The sequence below is a fragment of the Drosophila albomicans genome, chromosome 2R (genome assembly GCF_009650485.2).
Source record: "Drosophila albomicans strain 15112-1751.03 chromosome 2R, ASM965048v2, whole genome shotgun sequence".
In the NCBI taxonomy this organism is placed as follows: domain Eukaryota; kingdom Metazoa; phylum Arthropoda; class Insecta; order Diptera; family Drosophilidae; genus Drosophila; species Drosophila albomicans.
Genome location: NC_047631.2, coordinates 488,335 through 503,423, shown reverse-complemented (window position 1 = coordinate 503,423; position 15,089 = coordinate 488,335). Strand labels below are relative to the sequence as shown.

The 15,089-nt window shown below is 34.5% G+C and overlaps 1 protein-coding gene across 4 annotated transcripts in view; it reads right to left on the bottom strand.

Moving 5' to 3' along the window:
• Positions 1 to 15,089, bottom strand: part of LOC117573212 (hemicentin-1) — a 100,657-nt gene that overhangs the window by 10,862 nt on the left and 74,706 nt on the right. For all 4 annotated transcript variants that reach the window (XM_052006623.1, XM_052006621.1, XM_052006622.1 and 1 more), the window contains 7 exons: positions 12,831 to 12,975; positions 9,926 to 10,056; positions 8,039 to 8,198; positions 7,802 to 7,972; positions 7,621 to 7,743; positions 4,124 to 4,257; positions 3,465 to 3,639 (listed from right to left, as the gene is read on the bottom strand). In XM_052006623.1, the coding sequence (XP_051862583.1) occupies positions 3,465 to 3,639; positions 4,124 to 4,257; positions 7,621 to 7,743; positions 7,802 to 7,972; positions 8,039 to 8,198; positions 9,926 to 10,056; positions 12,831 to 12,975 (1,039 nt within the window). The remainder of the gene's footprint in view (positions 1 to 3,464; positions 3,640 to 4,123; positions 4,258 to 7,620; positions 7,744 to 7,801; positions 7,973 to 8,038; positions 8,199 to 9,925; positions 10,057 to 12,830; positions 12,976 to 15,089) is intronic.

Below are 15,089 nucleotides of genomic sequence, written 5' to 3'. Positions count from 1 at the left end.
TAAAATATACCCCATTATTTTAATTAAGGAACTCCACGAAGATATTCTCATGACTGCAATTCGTCACATAATATATACATTGCTGAGCTCGAACAACACCTATCCAAGCTGAAGGACAATATCTAAATGTTTGTCGATAAACAAGATTTGATCAAATCATCGAATGCTTTCATAGACGCAAATAGACAATGTATCTTTTCGCGCTAATATCGGCAAAGCGATAATATGCAAAATTGTAATAAAATTAGAAGCAATAAAAGGAAATAGTGTGGTGGCATTATCTCGTGAAGAGAAATTGCAATAATGAAATCAAAGAATGTGAGTTCATCTGTTTCTTTTAATATTATATTTTCATTTGTTTTAATTGACGAATGTTTCATGATTTTTTTTTTAGCTTTTTACTATTTCCGTTGCAAATATAGGCACATAAAAGTTGCTAAAAACAGTCTGAGTAATTTTCGAAATATATAGCTTTTTCGCAGATCATTTGAGTTAATTTGGGAACAGTGTTTAACTCCGAAAAAATTACTACGCAAAGAGAAGTCATTGATGTTAAGGTACATAAAAAGCTAGAATTCAAGTTATCGCCAAAGTTTAGAAATGAATTAGATTCAAAAGCTAGAAATACTACCAGACAAAAATCGTCATCAAGATATATAGACATAATATAAAAACATAATATCTGTCAACAGATTTTTCTTGCCGATTTACCATGAAAATTGAGAGCCATAGTCACCATTTCTGGAATATGAACATAAAAAAGTAAAATTTAATTTGCGTAGACTCAAACCTACTAGAAAAAAAACGAACACGAATTAAACAAATGAGAAATCTACATGTACACGCTACCCATTTTTAGGTAACCAAAACAGTCCCCTAATACTGTTAACCCTCTAGTGCCCAAGTCTTCCTCTAGACGGGTAAGGTTAAAAATACCGTTATTTCATTCTTGTCATTCCTTTTGACTCGATTTTGCGTTTATTTTTTAATTCATAGAAACCCAAAAATTAAGTTAATTGCTTCAGTAGGCATGGAACGACTGGAAATATATAAGGTATTAACTATTTCCGACGATGATTTTCAAATTCAATTATTTTTGACATTGATACAGACAAACCACACAAAAATAATTTCTTTCTTGGACAGAAAATTTGGGGACTAGAGGATTAAGATATACGAAATTAATATACCGAAAAAATACTGAAATATGCCTAAGGACATTTTGTATATCAATATACCATTCAAACTATATAACCGAGTAGAAAATATATATCATTGTTAGCCAAAGCACTATGGGCAAAAAGTCCCGAATTGCGGCATTTTTACCATTTTTAAAGATAGAAACATGAAACTTTGTACATATACCTAAAAAATAAAGATCGAATTTCGGATTTTTTCTTTTTTCAATTGGACCACGCCTTCCCCTGCCCACCTTGCCATGAGGTTACAATTTTCGATTTTTTTTCTAAAAATTTGTTTTTAAATATTTTAATTTAATAAAATTAAACTAAATTTATTAAATTAATATATTTTTAGCAAATTCGCATTTTACATTTGATTTGGATCCATGCAAAATTAGAGCCCAATATTATGTTTTGTGACTCCATACCTTGGTGTCCAGTTAATAATTTAATCTTCACAAAGCTCCTCCTCCAACTCCAGGGGACTTTGCCCGAAAATTTCGAGTTCATTATCTCCGCCTTCTTGTACCTGATTATCATTATTGTCTACACATGCCCATGTTATTGGAGGCTCAATATCAGGAGATTCCAAAAGAGCTATAACATTTCTTGGAAGGCTTTTTTATAGTTTAATCTTTGGCGTTCCTTTAGATTTATAGTTGAAAGCAGTGGGTCAGAGGAATTCAATGCTCTATTAAACACATCTGATATAGTATTCAGGCGGCTGTTTTTCCTTGCATGAGAAAACATATCGAGTTTGTACAATTTTTTGCGCTCTTCTGACGCATTTTCACGGAGAGGCCCTAGAAGAAGTACGGAGATTTCTATAATTTGGTGCCAATGTACCAGTACTTAATGCAAAATTTGAGACATTGGATACCACTTATAAGTATTAACGTATAAGTACATCAAGTACCTGCTTTAACTTTTGATGGGCATACCTCAAACTCACATTATGCAGCAATTAAAATTATATAAACACTTTTCAAAACGGCATGCAACAATAGCATTGAATTTTCTGTTTCATAAACTAGTTCAAATGCTAATTTTCACTTTAACCTTTGTCCTGCCTCAGTATACGTCAAGCGTTTACGACCAGGCTTTTCGCGTGGAACATCATCTTAAGAAACTCAATTATGAACGAGGATGCAAGCCATTGCGCAGGTTTTTCTGTTGCATTTTCGTAAATTGGTGTTATTCAATCCAAAAAACTGAATAAGCTTATTTTTTATTAGGATTTGCTGAACATCACTTAATTCATTTTCATCGATATTTTGCAAAACTGCTTCACAGCAGTTGGCGGTTGTTGTTGCCCCCAAAAATCAAACAACGTTGCAAAACAAGACGTAAATACAACTGCAACATTGAGTTTTGCCGTAAATCGGGCAAAAACGGGCAAAAATGTTAATCACTATTTGATTGTTAACTGTTTAGTTAATAAAATTCAGCTTTAATATTGCCTCGACCGGCCTAGACGCATTAGTTATACTCCACAGAAACACAAATACATTTGTTACCAGGGACCTAAAAATATACCAACAATTCATTGCACGATTGGACAATATATCACATCTACTAAAAATTTAGTGCCAATAATTAATATTACATACCTTGACGATTAAATTCCATATTCAAGCTTTTTTGTTTGATTTAATATTTGAATATAAAATTGACAGAAAAAATCACAAATTTTCCCGCCATTTTTTTTTTTAGAGGGTCCAGACCATGGTCTTTAAATATGGGCGAATAACAAGTTACCAACGAAGTCTAAAATTTTTTAAAAATATCTTTCAGTATTCTTGAAGTATTCTAATTCAAAAAATAAAGTCAATTTAATGATACCGAGCACAAAAAAAAAATGTAAAAATGTCGCACTTTGCGACTTTTTGCCCATAGTGCAAAGTAAGAAACTCCAATGCACTAGCAATTTTTAACCATATTAAATTGTTTCTTAAACAAAAATCTTTATCTGATCGCAACAAAATTTTCAGGAATTATAAAGACTAGCAATTATTGGACGGTGCGTGACAAAATTTTAAAATAAATTTGATCTGTGTGTACAAATTGCAAATGCTGTCTCTTTCTTTAAAAGTGTTTGAGATCTTGGTGTTTAAATGAACAGACGGACGTGGCTATTTTTTTTCGGCTGCTGGTGCTGATCAAAAATTTATAAACATTTTTTTGTGTCGCAGATTGACTTATTGACTTTTCATTAATTGACTCCACTTTATTTTGCTTTGCACCATATTAAGGTACTCATTGATACGTTCAGTTTTTACTTACTTTGTTCAAATGTCAGCTGTTTTTCTGGCATTCTTAACATTGCAGCATTAACTACAGTTGGATCTGATCGACCTTTTGAGTTATAAGCAAAAATGGATAATATGTAGACATTACCCGGATGTAGCCCCGATACAGTAAACCTTGGAACTGTTGATGTAATATTTGCTTTGATTTCCTAAAAAAGAAGAATGTTAAACAAAATGTATTATAGAGTTTATAAAAATTTCTAATCATAACAAGTTAAGTATCGTGAAATTTCTTACCCGTGCGACGTTCATTTGTTGTACATTATTATTTACATTTAACTCTTTTGGGTTTCCACACCATGACCGCCTTAACTATTTATTGAACATATGTATGTACATATATGGGAAACTCTATTTAACGGACGGTTGACGACAAAAATGTATGCAAAAATTTATTTTATGGAATGTCTAAAAGATTCAAGTACCTCATTGCATGGATGTCAAAATTAAACTTACTTTTATAATTATGTTATGTAACAAGTTACCCATTCAATTAAAAGACAAAATCTTGTAACAATTATTTGAGAGCCATATAAGCAGACACATCTGTTGGCCAGATTAAAAAGCGAGTCTAGCCATTTCACTTACATACCAAACATTTGGTATTTTAATTACTCTAACGTTTGTACTTACTTTATTATTTGCATCTTGAAGCTCTAGTATAAATAGTTGTGGTAATCCTCCATTGAATCCATCGCTACAAGTTGCGGTTAATGACGTCATTGAAATATTTAATATAGTGCAATTATGTACTTGATCCGGCCGACCTTTAAAGCAGTAAGAAAAATTTCCCAAAATTAGTAAAGAACACTTATGTATACCAAAAACACCAATGCAGATTTCCGAAACTATTTGATTTTGTGTTAGTAAACGTGGTGCATAAGATAGTGATAACTTCTTCCCTTCTTCTAACCTGCGGGTAGAGGCTCTATTTTCGATACATACAATAATAATTACAGTATTTATAATTTCTTAAATTTTAATTGTGATCTGACAAAAATTGTAGAAGTTATAAAAGAAATGTCAAATGCTATCTATTGATATAAAGTAGATTCCGGTTATAGCGACTTTTAACGGACCGACGATTTTACGTCGTTATACCCGGAAGACGCACTAACCGAAAGGAGCAAAACAAATTTTTGTTTTTTTTTTATGGTTGCCATGTTCGTAATAGGGTTTTAAGATAAAACAAATTAATTTTTAAACAAAACAAAAAAAATGTATAAATTTCATTTAATATCATCGTTTTTCCATAGTAAATCGTTTGCCTGCATGTTCCTTAGCATAAGCTAAGGCGTCAGCTAAAACTAACAGAGAGTAGTGAGAATATAAGAACCTTCCTGTCGCTCATACGAACACAAGCAAGATTGCCGATCACTGTTAAATATTATTTAAATTTTTTGGCATTATTTCGCTGATTTTTTTTTTCGTTGCAATATCCGGTTGAATTCTGAAAAATTTCGTCGGTATAAGCGGTTAGTCGCTAAAAGCGAACACGTTCATATAAGTTTGTATGGGGACCAACCAAGCCATCGAGTTTTCGTCGTAATAACCGGTCGGACACTATAAAAGGAGTCGGTATAACCGGATTTTACTTTTAGATTTTTCAGGGGCTTCAGTCGAGTGAGCTCGACTATGAAATATACGCTACTCATTTTAAATAAAAGCAAACTATTGCGGTATTATTATCAAAATATACCAAAATAATGTACACCAAAAATACTATAAATATACCATATTTGGTATATTGATATATTACTACATTCAACATATACTAAACAGTGCAAGATATACCAGATTGTCAGCCAAAGCAACTAAGACCCCTAGTAAGTAGGCGCTTTTGCCCATACATAAATATTTCATTAATAACTTCGACAATTTTTATTTTATCACAAACAAATTTTCAGGAATAACAAAGATTCTGCCTGTTACATATATTTCCTGGTAGTGGGTATAAAAACGAATAGCAAGCGTGATTAGTGTCTCTATTGTCTTGATTTTTAGCACTCACAATAATAACAGTCATTATGATTAATTTGTGATTCAGCAGAAGTTATTTAAGCAATTAGAATTACACTGCATTTATTTGTTTTAATTGAAAATGGGAAGCGAGTATCCCACAGCAAAGAGACTCGACTGCTTTCTTAGTTTTTTAAATATGTTTTAAGTATTAGCTATATGTTCGCGGTTTAACAGTCCAGAGGGCAAGGTCCGCACAAACTATTTAAGTAACAAGCTCGCGATAACCATAAGCCCACCAATGTGCACACTCGACTGTAGCTGTCTGACTTGTTATTTTAATATTTGCGAGTTTCTGGAATAACTTTTATAATGTTTATCTGATCGAATCATAAATGTATATATATATACCCAATTGAACCAATAGGCTTTTTTCAAACAAAATTTGGACTTTTACCGATAAAAGCTCCATACAATTTTTTCTTGTGTGACCACGTGTGATATTAATAGATGATTAATTAAAACCCTCAGCAGAAAAATTGAATTAACTCGTGAACTCTTTCGAACAATTATTTTTCACAACTTTCGACGTGGATTATCACGACAAGAGTTTATCGATGAACTTAAACCTTTGTATGGCGATGAAGCGCCATCCTATAGTTCTGTAAAAAACTGGTTTAATGAATTCTAACACCAATTGACCATATAGGTCTTTGAAGACAAGCCAAATCCAACGAAAGTTGTTCGTGGAAGAAGAGTTTCGAAGTAAATGGTCGCCTGTTTCTTTGATAAAACTGGTCATGACTGTTTCGCTTGAGCAACATAGGACGGTTAATAATGAGTGGTACACCCCAATTTGTCTGCCTGAAGTCTTCGGAGAAATTCGAAAACCGAACAAGAAAATACGGATCATTCTGTACCATGACAATGCGAGCTCCCACACATTAGCTCAAACCCGCGCCATACAACCCTGATTTGGCGCCCAATGGCTTCTTTTTATTCCCGCACATCAAGTGAAAAATGCGTGGTCAACGATTTTCGTCGCCAGAAGATGCTATTGAAGCGTTCAAAAACTATAGTTTGGAGGTGCGTCAATCGAAGTGGAAAAAATGCTTTACAATTGATTTGAGCGCATGCAAAAGCGTATAAATCTTGCTGGCGAATAACTTGAAAAACAATAAATCCATTTTTGATGATAAATACTCGTATTTTCATTATTAGGCCAGAAATATGTATACATAGTATAGCAATCCTCGTATGGGAGTGTAGTTTATAAAAAGACTATTGGCATATGATATATGTGGCGGCATTGCGACTATATTTATGAAGGACTTTGACGTGCTGTTTATTGACTTTTTTTATGAAATTCTTAAAAGTTATAAAAATATACCGCACAAGAAGAACAAAAACAACCCACGGCAACATTTCATCTGTTTTTACATATTCGGGCAACTTTTACAGTTTGTTTGTAAAACAAGTCGCACGATAGCCCTAATTTAAAAACAAGTAAGAAAGTTACAGTCGAGTGTGCTCGACTGTGAGATACCCGCTACTCATTTTTAATAAAGGCAAAATATTGCGGTATCATTTTCAAAATATACCGAAAATACTAAAAAAAAATATACCAAATGGTATATTTAGTATATCGGTATAGTACCGCATTCAAAATATACCATAGACTGTGCAATATACCAGATTGTCAGCCAAAGCAACTAAGACCCCTAGTAAGTAGGCGTTTTTGCCCATACAAAAGTATCTCTTTAATAACTTCGACAATTTTTATCTGATCGCAACCAAATTTTCAGAAATCATAACTACTATAGTAATTATTGTATATTACGCTTGTTATTCGATTTTTTTGATTTGCGGGGGCGGAAGTGGGCGTGGCAAAAACATAACAAATGCTGTCGAAAAAAAATTATAGCTCTATCTCTTATAGTCTCTGAGATCCAGTGTTTCATACGGACGGACGGACAGACACACAGACAGACAGACACACAGACGGACATGGCTATATCATCTCGGCTGTTGACGCTGATCAAGAATATATATACTTTATAGGGTCGGAGATGCCTCCTTCTACCTGTTACATACATTTCCTGCCGGCACAAAGTTATAATACCCTTCTACCCTATGGGTAGTGGGTATAATAATAACTGTAACAATTTTACCTGCGGCGATTATATGAAATACACATGGAATCCGCTGTCTTCCGATTTTGTTTGTTGCTATACAAAGAAGCGTTCCGTAGTCCAGTTCAGTTATTGGAGTATACGTTACAATAGAAGTTGTACCTGAAAAGATTTCATATAATTTCAGATTAAATGTAAAATTCGCATTATAACTTTTTACCAATGCGGGAAATATGATTTGTCGCAACATCAATACTTTCAGCAGAGTTGTTGAAGGTCCAACTAAAGTCAACTTCCTGAGGATTTGCATCAACAATACATTTTATCTGTGCGTCTTCCTGTTTTGCTACCCCATATATCTTAGGCTGATTTTGAGCACATGTAGGAGCATCTATTTATATACAAAGAAAGTTATAACTTTTTATAAACCCTTTTTACTCATTTGCTTCAAACTTACACAAAATATTAAGGTTAAATGGTTCGCTAATACCCTCTCCTTCCGCATTAAATCCGACACAGGAATAATTTCCGGCAGTGGCTCGAGTAACTCCTTGTAAAACTAGAGAATGGTTACTTATAATAATTCCTTGCGAAATATTATGTAGTAGTTGATGGTCCTTTAAAAAAGAATAATTATATTTTATTTGCCATAAAACTTAATAGAAGCGCGAGTACGAACGTTAAAGTCGAGTGTGATCGACAGTAAGATACCAACTACCTATGCGCAGTAAGAGCGCGGTATTATTCTCAAAATACATACATATATCCAATTATTATACTGGCGAATTCCCATAATTCATGCCGGGCGTTTCACCTAAAAAGTTGGCCCCATCACAATGCGGAAATAGTGAGTACATCATTCTAAACAACTATAGACATATATTATCATATATGTATACTATACTATAAACATGAAGGTTTTCCAGCTGTCTGCACTCTGCTTCGAGCGAAAAGGTATTACTACCGAAAATAAAATATATATATTTTTATAATTTTTACCCAATAATAAAGTTAAAAAACACGTACACAGTTAATTAATTAAACTTTTATCGTATCTGATTAGGTTTTTTCTTCGCTTTCCCTTATCCTTACATATTTCCTTAATTTTTATACCCGCTACCCATAGGGTAGAAGGGTATTATAACTTTGTGCCGACAGGAAATGTATGTAACAGGTAAAAGGAGGCATCTTCGACCCTATAAAGTATATATATTCTTGATCAGCGTCAACAGCCGAGACGATATAACCATGTCCGTCTGTCCGTCTGTGTGTCTGTCCGTCTGTCCGTATGAACACCTAGATCTCAGAGACTATAAGAGATAGAGCAATATTTTTTTTCGACAACATTTGTTATGTTTGCACGCAGATCAAGTTTGTTTCAAATTTTTGCCACGCCCACTTATACTAAATATATACTAAATATACCATTTGGTATATTTTTAGTATTTTTGTAGTATATTTTCGGTATATTTTGAGAATAAAACCGCAAAATATATTGGTTTTATTTAAAATGGGTAGCGGGTATCTCACAGTCGAGTAAACTCGACTGTAGCTTTCTTACTTGTTCGTTTTCAAAACGAAAACGAAAAGTGAATACCGGAGCATGCCTGTTTATATCCCTATCTCCCATTTATCTTGAAATACTCTGTCAATTTAATTCTTTATTCCTTATGCTCTGGCTAGAATTAAGTTCACGTCATTACAATTCCTCATTTCTTGATTGTAATAAATTTTGTTTACGCGGGTTGATTGGCATCTGTCCATCAGCCTTTTTGTAACACCTAAAATTTTGTATATCACACCTAATTAGTTTCAATAGTGATACACGAAAAGGTGTATACAAATTTTAAAGGCAAGTCCTATAAATTTGCGAAATATTAATACTAAAGTTCTTATGTGTCGTTAATTCCTCCTCCTGTTACATAAATTTCCTGCCGGCACAAAGTTATAATACCCTTCTACGCTATGGGTAGCGGGTATAAATAGTTTAATATATAAAGTAATGTATACAATTATTTTTTAATATGTTGATCGACATGAGGAGATGTCTCCTACCCATTGCATACATTTCCGGATTGCCCAATGTTATAATACGCTATAATATATTTTGTACCATATAGTATACTATGAACGTACATCACTATATCAAATATAGTTTTCTGTATATTAATTTTGTATGATCGCAACCAAATTATATTTTATTGTTACTCTATCTTTAAAATTACGAGTGCTAATAGAGGTAGATCTGCCCTTCTACCCTAGCTTTTGTTTGTCTTATGTTATAGATAACAGGCTTTTACCTGCAATGTATTACTTCAGCATTACATCTATAGAAAATACTTACATTATGGCGCCATTCAATACGAAACACCTGAGGATGGGCAATTACCAAGCAATCAAAGTAAACATCAGTTCCCTCTCGCAAGGCATTGGCTTCTAACGATGTACCCAAACGAACGTAGGCTTCAGGAATATCTAAATTAATTACATAGAATAGGATACATTAAACTATATATATATACGTCATCGTGACATATGGTTACATATAAATATTAAAAACATAGAATACAATCAGGCTTCCAAGTGGGCACTATATAAATAAGTACGATTATTCTATGTAAGATATAGAAAGTAATAGTTACGAGTATATATAATATTACTATATTTCAAAATGTTGGGCTTTTTTAAAACACAAATTGAAACGAACAAAATACATAAAAAAAACAGTTATGCAATTAAATTATATGGTTGGAAGGACTATTTAAAACATAGCACTTAAATGTAGCTGCAATTTTTTAGCAACAACAGCCGAGGCGATACTGTTGAGTGAACACTAATATAAAAATCTATTTTTTATACATGCTGCTACCCATAGGGTGGTAGTAACAGCCAGAAGGAGTCATCTCGGACCATATTATGTATATATATATGTATATTCTTTATCAGGGTAAACAGACGAGACGATAAAGCCATCCTCGTCTGTCCGTCCGTCTGAATGAACACCTAGATCTGAGACTATAAGAGATAGAGATATAATTTCGACTGCGCTTGTTATGTTTGCAGGCAGATCCAGTTTGTCTCTAATTTTTGGCACTCCCACATCCGCCCCCGCAAATCGACAAAAATCGAATAAGTGTAATTTTATAGCTAGAGTTGCGAATTTTGGTACATAAAATAATATCTACAGTCTTTATCATTCCTAAAAATGTCGAAAATATTAAAGAAAAACGTTTGTATGGGGAATACTCGTACTATAGAGGATTCATAGTTCCTTTGGGTGACAATTTGGTATATTCTGCACTCTATAGTATATTTTAAATGAAGTACTGTATTAATATACCTACTTCGGTATATATTTACCATTTTGTGGCCAAATTAATAGTATATCATAAATTAAATACCACAATATTTTGCTTTTATTAAAAATGAGCCGCAGCTTAAATTTCTATTTTCGATCACTCGCTATTTAAAACTCTTTCGTATGGCCGAGCATCGAAGAACTACTTTGTATTTTGTTGGTTGGAGCGAGAAGGGTCGTGAGCGAGAGAGCTCTGAATTATATTCTCTTGTTTATCGGTTTGCCAAGTACGTTATTGTATGCGGTCAGATCTTCGAAGACTACATTATGAAGAAGAATACACTATGTTATAAGTAATTTTCAATACACTATGTAAATTTCACTACAAACCACTATTGTGATACACCTTCTATATCAACTACTATAGAAGCCTGCGCACTAATCTTTTGGTAAGGCAACTCCGTTACCTCCATGATTTCAGTTCCAAATCAGCAGAAGTATAGTCAGATAAGTAAAGCGTTTATCTCTCAAATGACAAAATTATATTGCGTATTTTTAAGTGTATTATAATGAATAATCGTAAATATGCTATGATGGATATAATATTTTTAGTTTTTTTATTAATATAGTTTTTGCCAATAATTATCCAATGTTGTCCTTCACTTCACATCAAAAGTGTTTAAAAAGATCAGATCGGTATAGAGGCGTTTAATAGTGACGATGAATATTGATGCAAATTAGAAAAGAGTATATGGGCGAAACAACGTAAGTTTAGTAATTTTAACAATGGTAAACCCCTTTCTGTTTAGGAAGTTGCAAATATTGGTTTCGGGACCACACAATGCCACAAATATCTTGAAAGTGCTTTTACATCCAACGTCTAGCTTTCTTCTCGAGGGATGATTGGTCACAGGAAGAATGGAAACGCTCCATTGCAATGTCGTGACTCTTCACTTCATAAGTCTATGTGGCAGGTTTAAAGTCTGGAAAGACCCTATTCCTACGTACGGTGGAAGGCCAGGGTCTTCGCCATCGATCCCGGACAGTGGCGGTCTGAAGTGGTGTCGAATTGTCTCATCGCTCAAGCGAGCGTTTTGGCAATGAAGAACCCCGGTCACGGGAGATATAAGATGCACCCGACGAGGCAATAGTCTAGCTCGCCATCGACGCAGGTTATGAAATCCCCTGCCATCGCATTCGTGGATGACCGGACGAATAGAACCGTGTTTCAGATAAAATTTCTAAACTCAGCAAGAGCACAAGAATATTTAAAATTGCAAAGGAAAAGTGTAAGTAGTGTAGTAATGTAATATGAAAGTGTGTGCAAAACCAATTTTCATGTGGGCAAAACACCATACGCTCTTCAGCATACAAAACAAGTTAGAAAGCTACAGTCGAGTGTACTCGACTGTGAGATACCCGCTACCCATTTTGAATAAAAGGATATACCAAAAATACCCCGAGTAAGTAGGCGTTTTTGCCCATACAAAAGTATTTCTTTAATAACTTCGACAATATCTGATCGCAACCAGCAATCACAACTACTATAGTTATTATTGTATATACCAAAATTCCAGCTTTAAAATTAATCTTGTTATTCGATTTTTGTTAATTTGCGGGGACGGAAGTGCGCGTGGCAAAAACTTGAAGCAAATTTGATTTGCGTGCAAACATAACAAATGCTGTAGATAAAAATTATAGCTCTATCTCTTATAGTCTCTGAGATCTAGGCGTTCATACAGACGGACATGGCTAGATCATCTCGGCTGTTGACGCTGATCAAGAATATATATACTTTATAGGGTCGGAGAAACCTCCATCTACCTGTTACATACATACATTTCCTGCCGGCACAAAGTTATAATAACCTTCTTGTGATTGTTACATTTATTTTAATAAAAGTGACGGAGATACCTTCTGTGATTGTTACATTTAGTAATGTTATACTTACATTGTATATCCAATTTCCATCCATCTTCTAAAGGATCAGATGGGACAGCATGGTTATATGCTTTACATGATAAAAATTTTCCGGAATCGGTCTTACTTAAATTGATAGAAAGCGTACTGGTCGTTTGATTTCCGTCACTTGATGTCTAAAATGTGAAAATAAAAATGGAAAGTTTATTGGATCAATTTGGTAGAATCCTCACAGGAAATATAAAGGCTAAAAAATACTAAATAGCTGCAGTTAATACAATTTTTTGTTGAAAAACTTTTCAGTTTTAATTTGATCGAAATTCAATTGATTGCATCAAAAGTCTAATATAGCTTTTAAGTTGCGTATTGGATTTTTCCACATTCACTCAATTGTAAGGTGAATATAATTTTATTAACGCGTTATATTAGTCCATTTGATACCCTTTGAGTAGCAATGTAGGAAATGCATGTAACAAGTTGAAGAGCCTTCTCCGACTCCATAAAGTATATATATTCTAGGTCAGCATGAACAGCCGAGACAATATAGCCATGCGCGTCAGTCCGTTTGAAAATTAGATTTAACTAACTTACGTTGGCAATACGTACACAGTTGGCGAAGCGAAAACAGTGGTGGAATCATACAACTCTGCGATAAACTGGAAAGTTATTTTCAGACGTCTAACAGTTATTATGCAGATAAGAGAGATCTAACCATTCTCGAGTATCAAGTCGTTAACCTAAAGTAGTTCGTCCATTATGGAATTCTATTAAATGGTGTACTATCAGCTGCCATTAATCCTTAACCAAGTTGACGTATAGGAAAATTCTTCTGACCCAATAAAAGAGTTACCGAACAGCTGTGGAGGCAAAGCTCTTCTAAGAAAGTATGCTTACGGGGGCTCAGTGGAGATTTTCTACGTCTTTTAGCTGTAAAAGAACCAAGGAATGCATTGCATTTATATAGTTTGCTGCGCAATCATTGAAACCCTTTCTTACCAAATGTCAATTACCCCTGTACCACTTAAGCAATTCAAGACTCTGCTATACACCACGCCCAACTAATCAGCACCTCCACCAAGACAACGACCTTTTCAACCTAGAGCAGGAGCAGGAGCCTGAACAAAGACTTGCTCCGGAAAACATCATAATTTCTGAATGAATACTGGTTGTAACCAGAACTGTTTTCAACCTTTATTCGTAAAAAACCCAAGGAAGAACAAGAAATCTTTTTTCGTCGTTCTTTATGCCGCCAGAATATCAATTAGGCTTGTAATTACTTTTAAAAGGACTAATTTCTGACTCCACCTCAAATTTGCAAATAAAATTTTTGGCGTCGGCAACAACAATTTTCGTTTTGGTGAGCGACCGATAAGTCCGACACCATGAGTTATCGCCTAAACTGCCATACTTTTGGTGGAATGAAAGTTAAAAATATATGAAACGGATGGCATTAAATTTGTTGAAGCTTTTTTTTTTTTTTTTGTGGACTTTGCTTTTATTTATTGAATCTTCTTCTAAATTTTGAGACTAACAATAAGTTTACGAATCTTAACATTAAAATTTCGCTAACAGTGTATTAAGACTGCATTCTGGTTACGTGTCACTCAAGTCGGTCGCTAGGTATGTAAGTCATTATGACGAAGACGTCATTCGTTGCTCAACCTTGTTAGACCTCTCGCCAGGTGGTTAGGGTGCAACAGCAGCTTGGTAAAGTACTTTTCCTTCTGTTTTGCAATCACTTATTTAACTGGTAGAATGTTTATGTCGCGTTGTATGTTTTCGTTGCGAACGTACCACGGTGCCCCGGTTATGGTTCTCCAGATCTTCGACTGAGCTCGCTGGACTATGTCAATATTACTTTTGCTGGCATTCCCCCATAACTGGCCACCGTACATCCATATAGGTTTTAGTACCGAGTTATACAGCAGGACTTTATATTCAAGGCTAAGGGGAGACCGAGCGTTATAAGCCAATGAAGGCTGCTGGTTTTTAGCTTAAGGTGTGTTCTTTTGGCTTCAATGTGAGTTTTCTGTCGAGGTGTACTCCTAGATATGTCACTTCATTTGCTTGCGGGAGTAGAGTGTTGCCCGGGGATTTGTTCGGATTCAGTTGATTTTTGATGATGCTAACGATTTCATTTGGGCGAAATTCGATGGGCTCATTTTGAAGCTGAGGCTCATTTGGGAAAGTCGGCAAAGTAAACGCACTCGTGGCAGGATTTGGTTGGAATACTTTTTTAAGATGGTTGGCAAACGTGCTGGCTCTGTCTGCATCGCTACTCGCCCAGCCT